This window comes from Oncorhynchus gorbuscha, linkage group LG20 (genome assembly GCF_021184085.1).
Source record: "Oncorhynchus gorbuscha isolate QuinsamMale2020 ecotype Even-year linkage group LG20, OgorEven_v1.0, whole genome shotgun sequence".
Taxonomy (NCBI): Eukaryota; Metazoa; Chordata; class Actinopteri; order Salmoniformes; family Salmonidae; genus Oncorhynchus; species Oncorhynchus gorbuscha.
The window spans coordinates 38,683,209-38,696,707 of NC_060192.1; the positions used below are offsets into that span (position 1 = coordinate 38,683,209).

At 49.3% G+C, this 13,499-nt stretch overlaps 1 protein-coding gene across 5 annotated transcripts in view; it reads right to left on the reverse strand.

Moving 5' to 3' along the window:
* Positions 1-258: 258 nt before the first annotated feature.
* LOC124007401 (tripartite motif-containing protein 3-like) overlaps positions 259-13,499 on the reverse strand; it is a 126,274-nt gene continuing 113,033 nt past the window's right edge. For all 5 annotated transcript variants that reach the window (XM_046317917.1, XM_046317921.1, XM_046317920.1 and 2 more), the window contains 2 exons: positions 1,731-1,871; positions 259-508 (listed from right to left, as the gene is read on the reverse strand). In XM_046317917.1, the coding sequence (XP_046173873.1) occupies positions 356-508; positions 1,731-1,871 (294 nt within the window). In that variant the 3' untranslated portion in view covers positions 259-355. The remainder of the gene's footprint in view (positions 509-1,730; positions 1,872-13,499) is intronic.

Sequence of the window (13,499 nt, forward strand, 5' to 3'; positions counted from 1 at the left end):
TCCTACCATCCATCCCTCAAACCTTTGAAGAGTCAGCCATGGCTCCATGTCTCTCTCTCTCTCTCTCTCTCTCTCTCTCTCTCTCTCTCTCTCTCTCTCTCTCTCTCTCTCTCTCTCTCTCTCTCTCTCTCTCTCTTTCTCTCTCTCTCTCTCTCTCTCTCTCTCTCTCTCTCTCTCTCTCTCTCTCACTCACTCACTCACTCACTCACTCACTCACTCACTCACTCACTCACTCACTCACTCACTCACACACTCACTCTCTCTCTCTCTCTCTCTCTCTCTCTCTCTCTCTCTCTCTCTCTCTCTCTCTCTCTCTCTCTCTCCCTCTCTCCCGATCCTTCCTTCCATCTCTCTATCATTGTAGGTAGCGGTAGATCTTGAAGCAGTGGTTTCCAGAATCGGCTACGGCCACGTGCCCATCAGAGGTGAGGGTCAGACCCTGGGGGCCGTAGAGAGGGTCAGCTGATGTGTTGATATAGGACAGGAAGGAACCAGCGCTGTCAAATACCTGGGGAAAGAAAAAAAGGGGTTTCAAATCAAAAGCAATTTTAATTTACATGCGCGGAATACAACAGACCTTCGTGAAATGCCCTTAACCAACAACGCAGTTAAGAAGAATACCTTTAAATAAAAGAAACAAAAGTAACAAATAATTAAAGAGCAGCAGTTAAATAACAATAGCGAGATTATATACAGGGGGTACTGGTACTGAGTCAATGTGGAGGCTATATACAGGGGGTACCGGTACTGAGTCAATAGCGAGGCTATATACAGGGGGTACTGGTACTGAGTCAATGTGGAGGCTATATACAGGGGGTACCGGTACTGAGTCAATAGCGAGGCTATATACAGGGGGTACCGGTACAGAGTCAATGTGGAGGCTATATACAGGGGGTACCGGTACAGAGTCAATGTGGAGGCTATATACAGTCACTTTTCTTCTTCTACTATTTGTTGGAAAACAGTTGGAAAACAAACTGAAAGGGTGCACACTGCCACCTGGAGGGTGTTGTCTGAACAGGTTTAAAGACAAGGTTGGTGATTTACTGCCCCCTGGAGTGTGTTGTCTGAACAGGTTTAAAGACCAGGATGGTGATTTACTGCCCCCTGGAGGGTGTTGTCTGAACAGGTATAAAGGATGGTGATTTACTGCCCCCTGGAGGGTGTGGTCTGAACAGGTTTAAAGGATGGTGATTTACTGCCCCCTGGAGGGTGTTGTCTGAACAGGTTTAAAGGATGGTGATTTACTGCCCCCTGGAGTTATGGAATGTTTCCTCACGAGTATAATTCATTGGCAGATCCCTCCTGGTGATCTGTATTGAATTATGTTGTCCTTCCTTAAACCAATTTGAATACTTCAAAATTGTGAAAGTCCTCAATGGTGCTGCCCATGCTAAAACAAGCTTTTGGGCACTAGAGTCCTCTATGCATCTCTATTGTTTGTGTGCTTTATCTCCAAATTAGGTGCTGTGGGTGTGGCCTCATCTGTATCAGGTGCTGTGGGTGTGGCCCCACTTGTATCAGGTGCTGTGGGTGTGGCCCCACCTGTATCAGGTGCTGTGGGTGTGGCCCCACCTTGTATGAGGTGCTGTGGGTGTGGCCTCACCTTGTATGAGGTGCTGTGGGTGTGGCCTCACCTTGTATGAGGTGCTGTGGGTGTGGCCTCACCTTGTATGAGGTGCTGTGGGTGTGGCCTCACCTTGTATTAGGTGCTGTGGGTGTGGCCTCACCTGTATGCGGCTGTTGCCCCAGTCGGCCACGATGACGTTCCCATTGGTATCCACGGCAACTCCGGTGGGGGCATTGAACTGGCCGTTCCCCTCGCCATGGGAACCAAACTTAAACAGGAACTCACCGTCCGCACTGTACACCTGGGGACAGGAAGTAGACACACACATACCTCTGTGAGGTCACACCTGTGGGGGGGGGGGATTGAAAGGATAGTTTACCTGTAGGATATACAGAGTAGAGATGTTGTTAAGGGCAGAGATTCAGTAAAATATGCAGGGTAGACATCTTGTTAAGGGCAGAGATTCAGTAGACTATGCAACTTTGAGATGCATAAGGTTCAGGTTCATAAGTGTCCATCATTATTTACAGTGATCAAAGTTAGTTATAGCTGGCAAAGTTATTTACAAAATACACTGAGACAAAATACTAACTTGATTCAATACAAAACAACAAAACAAACCTTAAGCCTGCGTGCGTAATGGGTCAGCGGTCAAACGACCACCCCTCATCACTGTCAAACGCTCCCTAAAACACTTCAGTGAGCAGGCCTTTCTAGTCGACCTGGCACGGGTATCCTGGAAAGATATTGACTCATCCCGTCAGTAGAGGATGCCTGGAAGCTCTTAAAAATCGCTTTCCTCTCCATCTTAAATAAGCCCCATTCAAAAAAAATGTAGAAGTAAGAACAGATACAGCCCTTGGTTCACCCCAGACTTTACTGCCCTTGACCAGCACAAAAACATCCTGTGGCGTTCTGCATTAGCATCGAATAGACCCCACGATATGCAACTTTTCAGGGAAGTCAGGAACCAATATACTCAGTCAGTTAGGAAAGCTAAAACTGGCTTTTTCAGACAGACATTTGCATCCTGCAGCACTAATTCCAAAAGGTTTTGGGACACTGTGAAGACCCAGTTACCTACTGCTCTGAGGATAGGAAACACTGTGAAGACCATGGAGAATAAGACCAGCTCCTCCCAGTTACCTACTGCACTGAGGATAGGAAACACTGTGAAGACCATGGAGAATAAGACCAGTTACCTACTGCACTGAGGATAGGAAACACTGTCACCACTGTGAAGTCCATGGAGAATAAGACCAGTTACCTACTGCTCTGAGGATAGGAAACACTGTGAAGACCATGGAGAATAAGACCAGTTACCTACTGCACTGAGGATAGGAAACACTGTCACCACTGTGAAGTCCATGGAGAATAAGAGCAGCTCCTCCCAGTTACCTACTGCTCTGAGGATAGGAAACACTGTGAAGACCATGGAGAATAAGAGCAGCTCCTCCCAGTTACCTACTGCACTGAGGATAGGAAACACTGTCACCACTGTGAAGTCCATGGAGAATAAGAGCAGCTCCTCCCAGTTACCTACTGCTCTGAGGATAGGAAACACTGTCACCACTGTGAAGACCATGGAGAATAAGAGCACCTCCTCCCAGTTACCTACTGCACTGAGGATAGGAAACACTGTCACCACTGTGAAGACCATGGAGAATAAGAGCAGCTCCTCCCAGTTACCTACTGCACTGAGGATAGGAAACACTGTCACCACTGTGAAGACCATGGAGAATAAGAGCAGCTCCTCCCAGTTACCTACTGCACTGAGGATAGGAAACACTGTGAAGTCCATGGAGAATAAGAGCAGCTCCTCCCAGTTACCTACTGCACTGAGGATAGGAAACACTGTGAAGTCCATGGAGAATAAGAGCAGCTCCTCCCAGTTACCTACTGCACTGAGGATAGGAAACACTGTCACCACTGTGAAGTCCATGGAGAATAAGAGTACCTCCTCCCAGTTACCTACTGCACTGAGGATAGGAAACACTGTCACCACTGTGAAGACCATGGAGAATAAGAGCAGCTCCTCCCAGTTACCTACTGCACTGAGGCTAGGAAACACTGTCACCACTGTGAAGACCATGGAGAATAAGAGCAGCTCCTCCCAGTTACCTACTGCACTGAGGATAGGAAACACTGTGAAGACCATGGAGAATAAGAGCAGCTCCTCCCAGTTACCTACTGCACTGAGGATAGGAAACACTGTGAAGTCCATGGAGAATAAGAGCAGCTCCTCCCAGTTACCTACTGCACTGAGGATAGGAAACACTGTGAAGACCATGGAGAATAAGAGCAGCTCCTCCCAGTTACCTACTGCACTGAGGATAGGAAACACTGTGAAGACCATGGAGAATAAGAGCAGCTCCTCCCAGTTACCTACTGCACTGAGGATAGGAAACACTGTCACCACTGTAAAGTCCATGGAGAATAAGAGCAGCTCCTCCCAGTTACCTACTGCACTGAGGATAGGAAACACTGTGAAGACCATGGAGAATAAGAGCAGCTCCTCCCAGTTACCTACTGCACTGAGGATAGGAAACACTGTCACCACTGTAAAGTCCATGGAGAATAAGAGCAGCTCCTCCCAGTTACCTACTGCACTGAGGATAGGAAACACTGTCACCACTGTGAAGTCCATGGAGAATAAGAGCAGCTCCTCCCAGTTACCTACTGCACTGAGGATAGGAAACACTGTCACCACTGTGAAGTCCATGGAGAATAAGAGCAGCTCCTCCCAGTTACCTACTGCACTGAGGATAGGAAACACTGTCACCACTGTGAAGTCCATGGAGAATAAGAGCAGCTCCTCCCAGTTACCTACTGCACTGAGGATAGGAAACACTGTCACCACCGATAAATCTACGATAATCGATCATTTCAATAAGCATTTTTCTACGGCTGGCCATGCTTTCCACCTGGCTACCCCCTTCGACTCTGTCAATCCTATCGGCAGACTCAATAGCCTTGGCTTCTCAAATGAATGCCTCGCCTGGTTCACCAATTACTTCTGAGATTGAGTTCAGTGTGTCAAATCGCAGGGCCTGTTGTCTGGACCTCTGGCAATCTCTATGGGTGTGCCACAGGGTTAAATTCTCGGCCGATTATTTTCTCTGTATATATCAATGATGCCGCTCTTTTTTTTAACCTTTATTTTACTAGGCAAGTCAGTTAAGAACAAATTCTTATTTTCAATGACTGCCTAGGAACAGTGGGTTAACTGCCTGTTCAGGGGCAGAACGACAGATTTGTACCTTGTCAGCTTGGGGGTTTGAACTTGCAACCTTCCGGTTACTAGTCCAACGCTCTAACCACTAGGCTACCCTGCTGCTGGTGATTCTCTGATCCACATCTACACAGACGACACCATTCTGCATACATTTGGCCCTTCTTTGGTCACTGTGCTAACACACCTCCAAACGAGCTTCGATGCCATACAACACTCCTTCCGTTGCCTCCAACTGCTTTTAAATGCTAGTAAAACTGCATACTCTTCAACCGATTGCTGCCCGCACCCTTCCGCCCGACTAGCATCACTACTCTGGAAGGTTCTGACCTAGAATACAGTTTCAAGGTCAGGTCAACATTGGATCATTCAGAGATCCTCACTGAACTTCTGGAGAGAGTTTGCTGCACTGAAAGTAAAGGGGCTGAATAATTTTGCACGCCCAAATTTTCAGTTTTTGATTTGTTAAAAAAGTTTGAAATATCCAATAAATGTCGTTCCACTTCATGATTGTGTCCCACTTGTTGTTGATTCTTCACAAACAAATACAGTTGTATATCTTTATGTTTGAAGCCTGAAATGTGGCAAAAGGTCGCAAAGTTCAAGGGGGCCGAATACTTTTGCAAGGCACTGTATGTGGACAACTACAAATATCTGGGTGTCTGGTTAGACTGTAAACTCTCCTTCCAGACTCACATTAAGCATCTCCAATCCAAAATTAAATCTAGAATCAGCTTTCTATTTCACAACAAAGCCTCCTTCACTCATGCCGCCAAACATACCCTCGTAAAACTGACAATCATACCGAGTCTTGACTTCGGCTATGTAATTTACAAAATAGCCCCCAACACTCTACTCAGCAAACTGGATGTAGTCTATCACAGTGCCATCCATTTTGTCACCAAGCCCAATATACTACCCACCACTGCGACCTTGTATGTCGACTGGCCCTCGCTACATATCCGTCGCCAAACCCACTGGCTCCAGGTCATCTATAAGTCTTTGCTATGTAAAGCCCTGCCTTATCTCAGCTCACTGGTCACCTTAGCAACACCCACCCGTAGCATGCGCTCCAGCAGGTTTATTTCACTAGTCATCCCCAAAGCCAACTCCTACTTTACACTCCCAATCTGTAAGTAGCCCACCCAACTACCTCATCCCCATATTGTTACTTACCCTCTTGCTCTTTTGCACCCCAGTATCTCTACTTGCACATCATCATCTGCACATCTATCACTCCAGTTTTAATGCTAAATTGTAATTATTTCACCTCTATGGCCTATTTGCTGCCTACCTCCCTACTCTTCTACAGTGGGGCAAAAAAAGTATTTAGTCAGCCACCAATTGTGCAGGTTCTCCCACTTAAAAAGATGAGAGAGGCCTGTAATTTTCATCATAGGTACACTTCAACTATGACAGACAAAATGAGAAAAATGATGCTGATTGACGCTAGCGCTCGATTTTCGGCGGTCATATACACTTTTGTTGGCAATTTCGACCTGTTCATTAAAGCCAGCGGTCTGCTATTTTCAAACTGTTGCGCAACGATTGTTAATTTTCCATTTCTTATATCCGCTCGCTTGCGCTCAAATATTTTAGTGGTGGAAATATTTGAGGTGTGTCCTTAAAAACATGACACAAAGTGGTCATTTTAGGCAGCGCTGATAGGGATATTTAAGACCAACCAAAAGTTGGTTTTAACGGTAATGGTTATGGCGTGGCTTTCGACAGAAGAAACTCAGCCTATCCAGCCGTGACGCACACTACCCATATGGGCATGGAACAAGAGTAGCCTAATGTACTTTTGGTGCCTGTATTCTTCATATTTTGAAAACATACAGTACCAGTCAAAGGTTTGGACACACCTACTCATTCAAGGGTTTTTCTTTATTTGTACTATTTTCTACATTGTATAATAATAGTGAAGACATCAAAACTATGAAATAACACATATGGAATCATGTAGTAACCAAAAAAGTGTTAAACAAATATATTTTTTGATTTTTCGTAGTAGCCACCATTTGCCTTGATGACAGCTTTGCACACTCTTGGCATTCTCTCAACCAGCTTCATGAGATAGTCACCTGGAATGCATTTCAATTATCATGTTTGCCTTGTTAAAAGTACATTTGTAGGGGTGTATTGAGGGGGTATGTTGGGGTATATTGAGGGGGTACGTGAAGGTATATTGAGAGTATATTGAGGGGGTATGTGGGGGTATATTGAGGGGGTACGTGAAGGTATATTGAGAGTATATTGAGGGGGTATGTGGGGGTAAAATGAGGGGGTACGTGAAGGTATATTGAGAGTATATTGAGGGGGTATGTGGGGGTATATTGAGGGGGTACGTGAAGGTATATTGAGAGTATATTGATGGGGTATGTGGGGGTATATTGAGGGGGTACGTGAAGGTATATTTAGAGTATATTGAGGGGGTATGTGGGGGTATATTGAGGGGTACGTGAAGGTATATTGAGAGTATATTGAGGGGGTATGTGGGGGTATATTGAGGGGTACGTGAAGGTATATTGAGAGTATATTGAGGGGGTATGTGGGGGTATATTGAGAGTATATTGAGGGGGTACGTGAAGGTATATTGAGAGTATATTGAGGGGGTATGTGGGGGTATATTGAGGGTATATTGAGGGGGTATGTGAAGGTATATTGAGAGTATATTGAGGGGGTATATTGAGGGTATATTGAGGGGGTATGTGAAGGTATATTGAGAGTATATTGAGGGGGTATGTGGGGGTATATGGAGGGGGTACGTGAAGGTATATTGAGAGTATATTGAGGGGGTATGTGGGGGTATATTGAGGGGGTACGTGAAGGTATATTGAGAGTATATTGAGGGGGTATGTGGGGGTATATTGAGGGGTACGTGAAGGTATATTGAGAGTATATTGAGGGGGTATGTGAAGGTATATTGAGGGTATATTGAGGGGGTATGTGAAGGTATATTGAGAGTATATTAAGGGGGTATGTGGGGGTATATTGAGAGTATATTGAGGGGGTACGTGAAGGTATATTGAGAGTATATTGAGGGGGTACGTGAAGGTATATTGAGAGTATATTGAGGGGGTATGTGGGGGTATTGTGGCATTTGCTAAATATAATGTCTAAAAGAATAAGCCTTTGTTAGCTTAAGATTTAGAAAACAAAATGTATGGACCTGATTATATAAAGTGATCTATAATGACGCTTTGGTCCGCAATACTTTATGCTAGAAACAAGCTGTACAATGCCGGGGAAAGACGTGACTGCGACACATATGGTTTATCTCCATGACATTCGGAGGCTGTACTAAAAACTTATGTAGCCGAGGAGACCAAAAAATTTGACTTTGGTAAGTAATGTGTGATTCTGTCACTATCAATTGACCTTCAACATGTCAACAGGCTATTAAACAACATACTAACTCTAAATCAGTCAGGAGAAAGCCAGGTAGCCTAAGAAGGAACAAAAATGAATTATTTAGACTATATTATTATTTTGGGTCGGCAGGTAGCCTAGTGGTTAGAGTGGAGGGTCGGCAGGTACTCTAGTGGTTAGAGTGGAGGGGCGGCAGGTAGCCTAGAGGTTAGAGTGTAGAGGCGGCAGGTAGCCTAGTGGTTAGAGTGGAGAGGCGGTAGGTAGCCTAGTGGTTAGAGTGGAGAGGCGGTAGGTAGCCTAGTGGTTAGAGCGTAGAGGAGGCAGGTAGCCTAGTGGTTAGAGTGTAGAGGCGGAAGGTAGCCTAGTGGTTAGAGTGGAGGGGCGGAAGGTAGCCTAGTGGTTAGAGCGTAGAGGAGGCAGGTAGCCTAGTGGTTAGAGTGTAGAGGCGGAAGGTAGCCTAGTGGTTAGAGTGGAGGGGCGGCAGGTAGCCTAGTGGTTAGAGTGTAGAGGAGGTAGGTAGCCTAGTGGTTAGAGTGTAGAGGAGGTAGGTAGCCTAGTGGTTAGAGTGGAGGGGCGGCAGGTAGCCTAGAGTTAGAGTGTAGAGGCGGCAGGTAGCCTAGTGGTTAGAGCGTAGAGGAGGCAGGTAGCCTAGTGGTTAGAGTGTAGAGGCGGAAGGTAGCCTAGTGGTTAGAGTGGAGGGGCGGCAGGTAGCCTAGTGGTTAGAGCATAGAGGCAGCAGGTAGCCTAGTGGTTAGAGTGTAGAGGTGGTAGGTAGCCTAGTGGTTAGAGCATAGAGGCAGCAGGTAGCCTAGTGGTTAGAGTGGAGGGGCGGCAGGTAGCCTAGTGGTTAGAGTGTTGAGGCGGCAGGTAGCCTAGTGGTTAGAGTGGAGGGGCGGCAGGTAGCCTAGTGGTTAGAGTGTTGAGGCGGCAGGTAGCCTAGTGGTTAGAGTGGAGGGGTGGCAGGTAGCCTAGTGGTTAGAGTGGAGAGGTGGCAGGTAGCCTAGTGGTTAGAGTAGAGGCGGTAGGTAGCCTAGTGGGCAGCAGGTAGCCTAGTGGTTAGAGCGTAGAGGTGGAAGGTAGCCTAGTGGTTAGAGTGTAGAGGCGGCAGGTAGCCTAGTGGTTAGAGTGGAGGGGTGGCAGGTAGCCTAGTGGTTAGAGTGGAGGGGCGGCAGGTAGCCTAGTGGTTAGAGTGGAGGGGCGGCAGGTAGCCTAGTGGTTAGAGTGGAGGGGCGGCAGGTAGCCTAGTGGTTAGAGCGTAGAGGTGGCAGGTACTCTAGTGGTTAGAGTGGAGAGGTGGCAGGTAGCCTAGTGGTTAGAGCGTAGAGGCGGCAGGTAGCCTAGTGGTTAGAGCGTAGAGGCAGCAGGTAGCCTAGTGGTTAGAGCGTAGAGGTGGAAGGTAGCCTAGTGGTTAGAGTGTAGAGGCGGCAGGTAGCCTAGTGGTTAGAGCGTAGAGGTGGCAGGTAGCCTAGTGGTTAGAGTGTAGAGGCAGCAGGTAGTCTAGTGGTTAGAGCGTAGAGGTGGCAGGTAGCCTAGTGGTTAGAGTGTAGAGGCGGCAGGTAGCCTAGTGGTTAGAGCGTAGAGGTGGCAGGTAGCCTAGTGGTTAGAGTGTAGAGGCAGCAGGTAGTCTAGTGGTTAGAGCGTAGAGGTGGCAGGTAGCCTAGTGGTTAGAGTGTAGAGGTGGCAGAGTAGCCTAGTGGTTAGAGTGTAGAGGTGGCAGGTAGCCTAGTGGTTAGAGCGTAGAGGAGGCAGGTAGCCTAGTGGTTAGAGCGTAGAGGTGGCAGGTAGCCTAGTGGTTAGAGGGTAGAGGTGGCAGGTAGCCTAGTGGTTAGAGCGTAGAGGTGGCAGGTAGCCTAGTGGTTAGAGCGTAGAGGAGGCAGGTAGCCTAGTGGTTAGAGCGTAGAGGCGGCAGGTAGCCTAGTGGTTAGAGCGTAGAGGCGGCAGGTAGCCTAGTGGTTAGAGCGTAGAGGCGGCAGGTAGCCTAGTGGTTAGAGCGTAGAGGTGGCAGGTAGCCTAGTGGTTAGAGTGTAGAGGTGGCAGAGTAGCCTAGTGGTTAGAGTGTAGAGGTGGCAGGTAGCCTAGTGGTTAGAGCGTAGAGGAGGCAGGTAGCCTAGTGGTTAGAGCGTAGAGGTGGCAGGTAGCCTAGTGGTTAGAGCGTAGAGGTGGCAGGTAGCCTAGTGGTTAGAGCGTAGAGGTGGCAGGTAGCCTAGTGGTTAGAGCGTAGAGGAGGCAGGTAGCCTAGTGGTTAGAGCGTAGAGGTGGCAGGTACCCTAGTCGTTAGAGCGTAGAGGCGGCAGGTAGCCTAGTGGTTAGAGCGTAGAGGCGGCAGGTAGCCTAGTGGTTAGAGCGTGGAAGGCGGCAGGTAGCCTAGTGGTTAGAGTGGAGGGGTGGCAGGTAGCCTAGTGGTTAGAGCGTAGAGGCGGCAGGTAGTCTAGTGGTTAGAGCGTAGAGGCGGCAGGTAGCCTAGTGGTTAGAGCATAGAGACGGCAGGTAGCCTAGTGGTTAGAGCGTAGAGGAGGCAGGTAGCCTAGTGGTTAGAGCGTAGAGGTGGCAGGTAGCCTAGTGGTTAGAGCGTAGAGGTGGCAGGTAGCCTAGTGGTTAGAGCGTAGAGGCGGCAGGTAGCCTAGTGGTTAGAGCGTAGAGGCGGCAGGTAGCCTAGTGGTTAGAGCGTAGAGGTGGCAGGTAGCCTAGTGGTTAGAGTGTAGAGGTGGCAGAGTAGCCTAGTGGTTAGAGTGTAGAGGTGGCAGGTAGCCTAGTGGTTAGAGCGTAGAGGAGGCAGGTAGCCTAGTGGTTAGAGCGTAGAGGTGGCAGGTAGCCTAGTGGTTAGAGCGTAGAGGTGGCAGGTAGCCTAGTGGTTAGAGCGTAGAGGTGGCAGGTAGCCTAGTGGTTAGAGCGTAGAGGAGGCAGGTAGCCTAGTGGTTAGAGCGTAGAGGTGGCAGGTACCCTAGTCGTTAGAGCGTAGAGGCGGCAGGTAGCCTAGTGGTTAGAGCATAGAGACGGCAGGTAGCCTAGTGGTTAGAGTGTAGAGGCAGCAGGTAGCCTAGTGGTTAGAGCGTAGAGGTGGAAGGTAGCCTAGTGGTTAGAGTGTAGAGGCGGCAGGTAGCCTAGTGGTTAGAGTGGAGGGGCGGCAGGTAGCCTAGTGGTTAGAGCGTAGAGGTGGCAGGTACTCTAGTGGTTAGAGTGGAGAGGTGGCAGGTAGCCTAGTGGTTAGAGCGTAGAGGCGGCAGGTAGCCTAGTGGTTAGAGCGTAGAGGCAGCAGGTAGCCTAGTGGTTAGAGCGTAGAGGTGGAAGGTAGCCTAGTGGTTAGAGTGTAGAGGCGGCAGGTAGCCTAGTGGTTAGAGCGTAGAGGTGGCAGGTAGCCTAGTGGTTAGAGTGTAGAGGCAGCAGGTAGTCTAGTGGTTAGAGCGTAGAGGTGGCAGGTAGCCTAGTGGTTAGAGTGTAGAGGCGGCAGGTAGCCTAGTGGTTAGAGCGTGGAGGCGGCAGGTAGCCTAGTGGTTAGAGCGTAGAGGCGGCAGGTAGCCTAGTGGTTAGAGCGTAGAGGCGGCAGTTAGTCTAGTGGTTAGAGCGTAGAGGCGGCAGGTAGCCTAGTGGTTAGAGCATAGAGGCAGCAGGTAGTCTAGTGGTTAGAGCGTAGAGGCGGCAGGTAGCCTAGTGGTTAGAGCATAGAGGCGGCAGGTAGCCTAGTGGTTAGAGTGTAGAGGCAGCAGGTAGCCTAGTGGTTAGAGCGTAGAGGTGGAAGGTAGCCTAGTGGTTAGAGTGTAGAGGCGGCAGGTAGCCTAGTGGTTAGAGTGTAGAGGCAGCAGGTAGTCTAGTGGTTAGAGCGTAGAGGCGGCAGGTAGCCTAGTGGTTAGAGCGTAGAGGCAGCAGGTAGTCTAGTGGTTAGAGCGTAGAGGCGGCAGGTAGCCTAGTGGTTAGAGCGTAGAGGCGGCAGGTAGCCTAGTGGTTAGAGTGTAGAGGCAGCAGGTAGCCTAGTGGTTAGAGCGTAGAGGCGGCAGGTAGCCTAGTGGTTAGAGCGTAGAGGCGGCAGGTAGCCTAGTGGTTAGAGCGTAGAGGTGGCAGGTAGCCTAGTGGTTAGAGCGTAGAGGCGGCAGGTAGCCTAGTGGTTAGAGCGTAGAGGTGGCAGGTAGCCTAGTGGTTAGAGCGGAGGGGCGGCAGGTAGCCTAGTGGTTAGAGCGTAGAGGCGGCAGGTAGCCTAGTGGTTAGAGTGTAGAGGTGGCAGGTAGCCTAGTGGTTAGAGTGGAGGGGCGGCAGGTAGCCTAGTGGTTAGAGTGTAGAGGTGGCAGGTAGCCTAGTGGTTAGAGTGTAGAGGTGGCAGGTAGCCTAGTGGTTAGAGCGTAGAGGTGGCAGGTAGCCTAGTGGTTAGAGTGTAGAGTTGGCAGGTAGCCTAGTGGTTAGAGCGTAGAGGTGGCAGGTAGCCTAGTGGTTAGAGTGTAGAGGTGGCAGGTAGCCTAGTGATTAGAGCGTAGAGGGGGCAGGTAGCCTAGTGGTTAGAGCGTAGAGGTGGCAGGTAGCCTAGTGGTTAGAGTGTAGAGGTGGCAGGTAGCCTAGTGGTTAGAGCGTAGAGGTGGCAGGTAGCCTAGTGGTTAGAGTGTAGAGGCGGCAGGTAGCCTAGTGGTTAGAGCGTAGAGGTGGCAGGTAGCCTAGTGGTTAGAGTATAGAGGTGGCAGGTAGCCTAGTGGTTAGAGTGTAGAGGTGGCAGGTAGCCTAGTGGTTAGAGTGTAGAGGTGGCAGGTAGCCTAGTGGTTAGAGTGTAGAGGTGGCAGGTAGCCTAGTGGTTAGAGTGTAGAGGCGGCAGTTAGCCTAGTGGTTAGAGCGTAGAGGTGGAAGGTAGCCTAGTGGTTAGAGTGTAGAGGCGGCAGGTAGCCTAGTGGTTAGAGTGGAGGGGTGGCAGGTAGCCTAGTGGTTAGAGTGTAGAGGCGGAAGGTAGCCTAGTGGTTAGAGTGGAGGGGTGGCAGGTAGCCTAGTGGTTAGAGCGTAGAGGTGGCAGGTAGCCTAGTGGTTAGAGTGTAGAGGCGGCAGGTAGCCTAGTGGTTAGAGTGGAGGGGTGGCAGGTAGCCTAGTGGTTAGAGTGTAGAGGCGGAAGGTAGCCTAGTGGTTAGAGTGGAGGGGTGGCAGGTAGCCTAGTGGTTAGAGTGTAGAGGCGGAAGGTAGCCTAGCGGTTAGAGTGTAGAGGCGGCAGGTAGCCTAGCGGTTAGAGTGTAGAGGCGGAAGGTAGCCTAGCGGTTAGAGCGTAGAGGTGGCAGGTAGCCTAGTGGTTAGAGTGTAGAGGAGGCAGGTAGCCTAGTGGTTAGAGTGTAGAGGTGGTAAAACATATAGACCTACCCGATG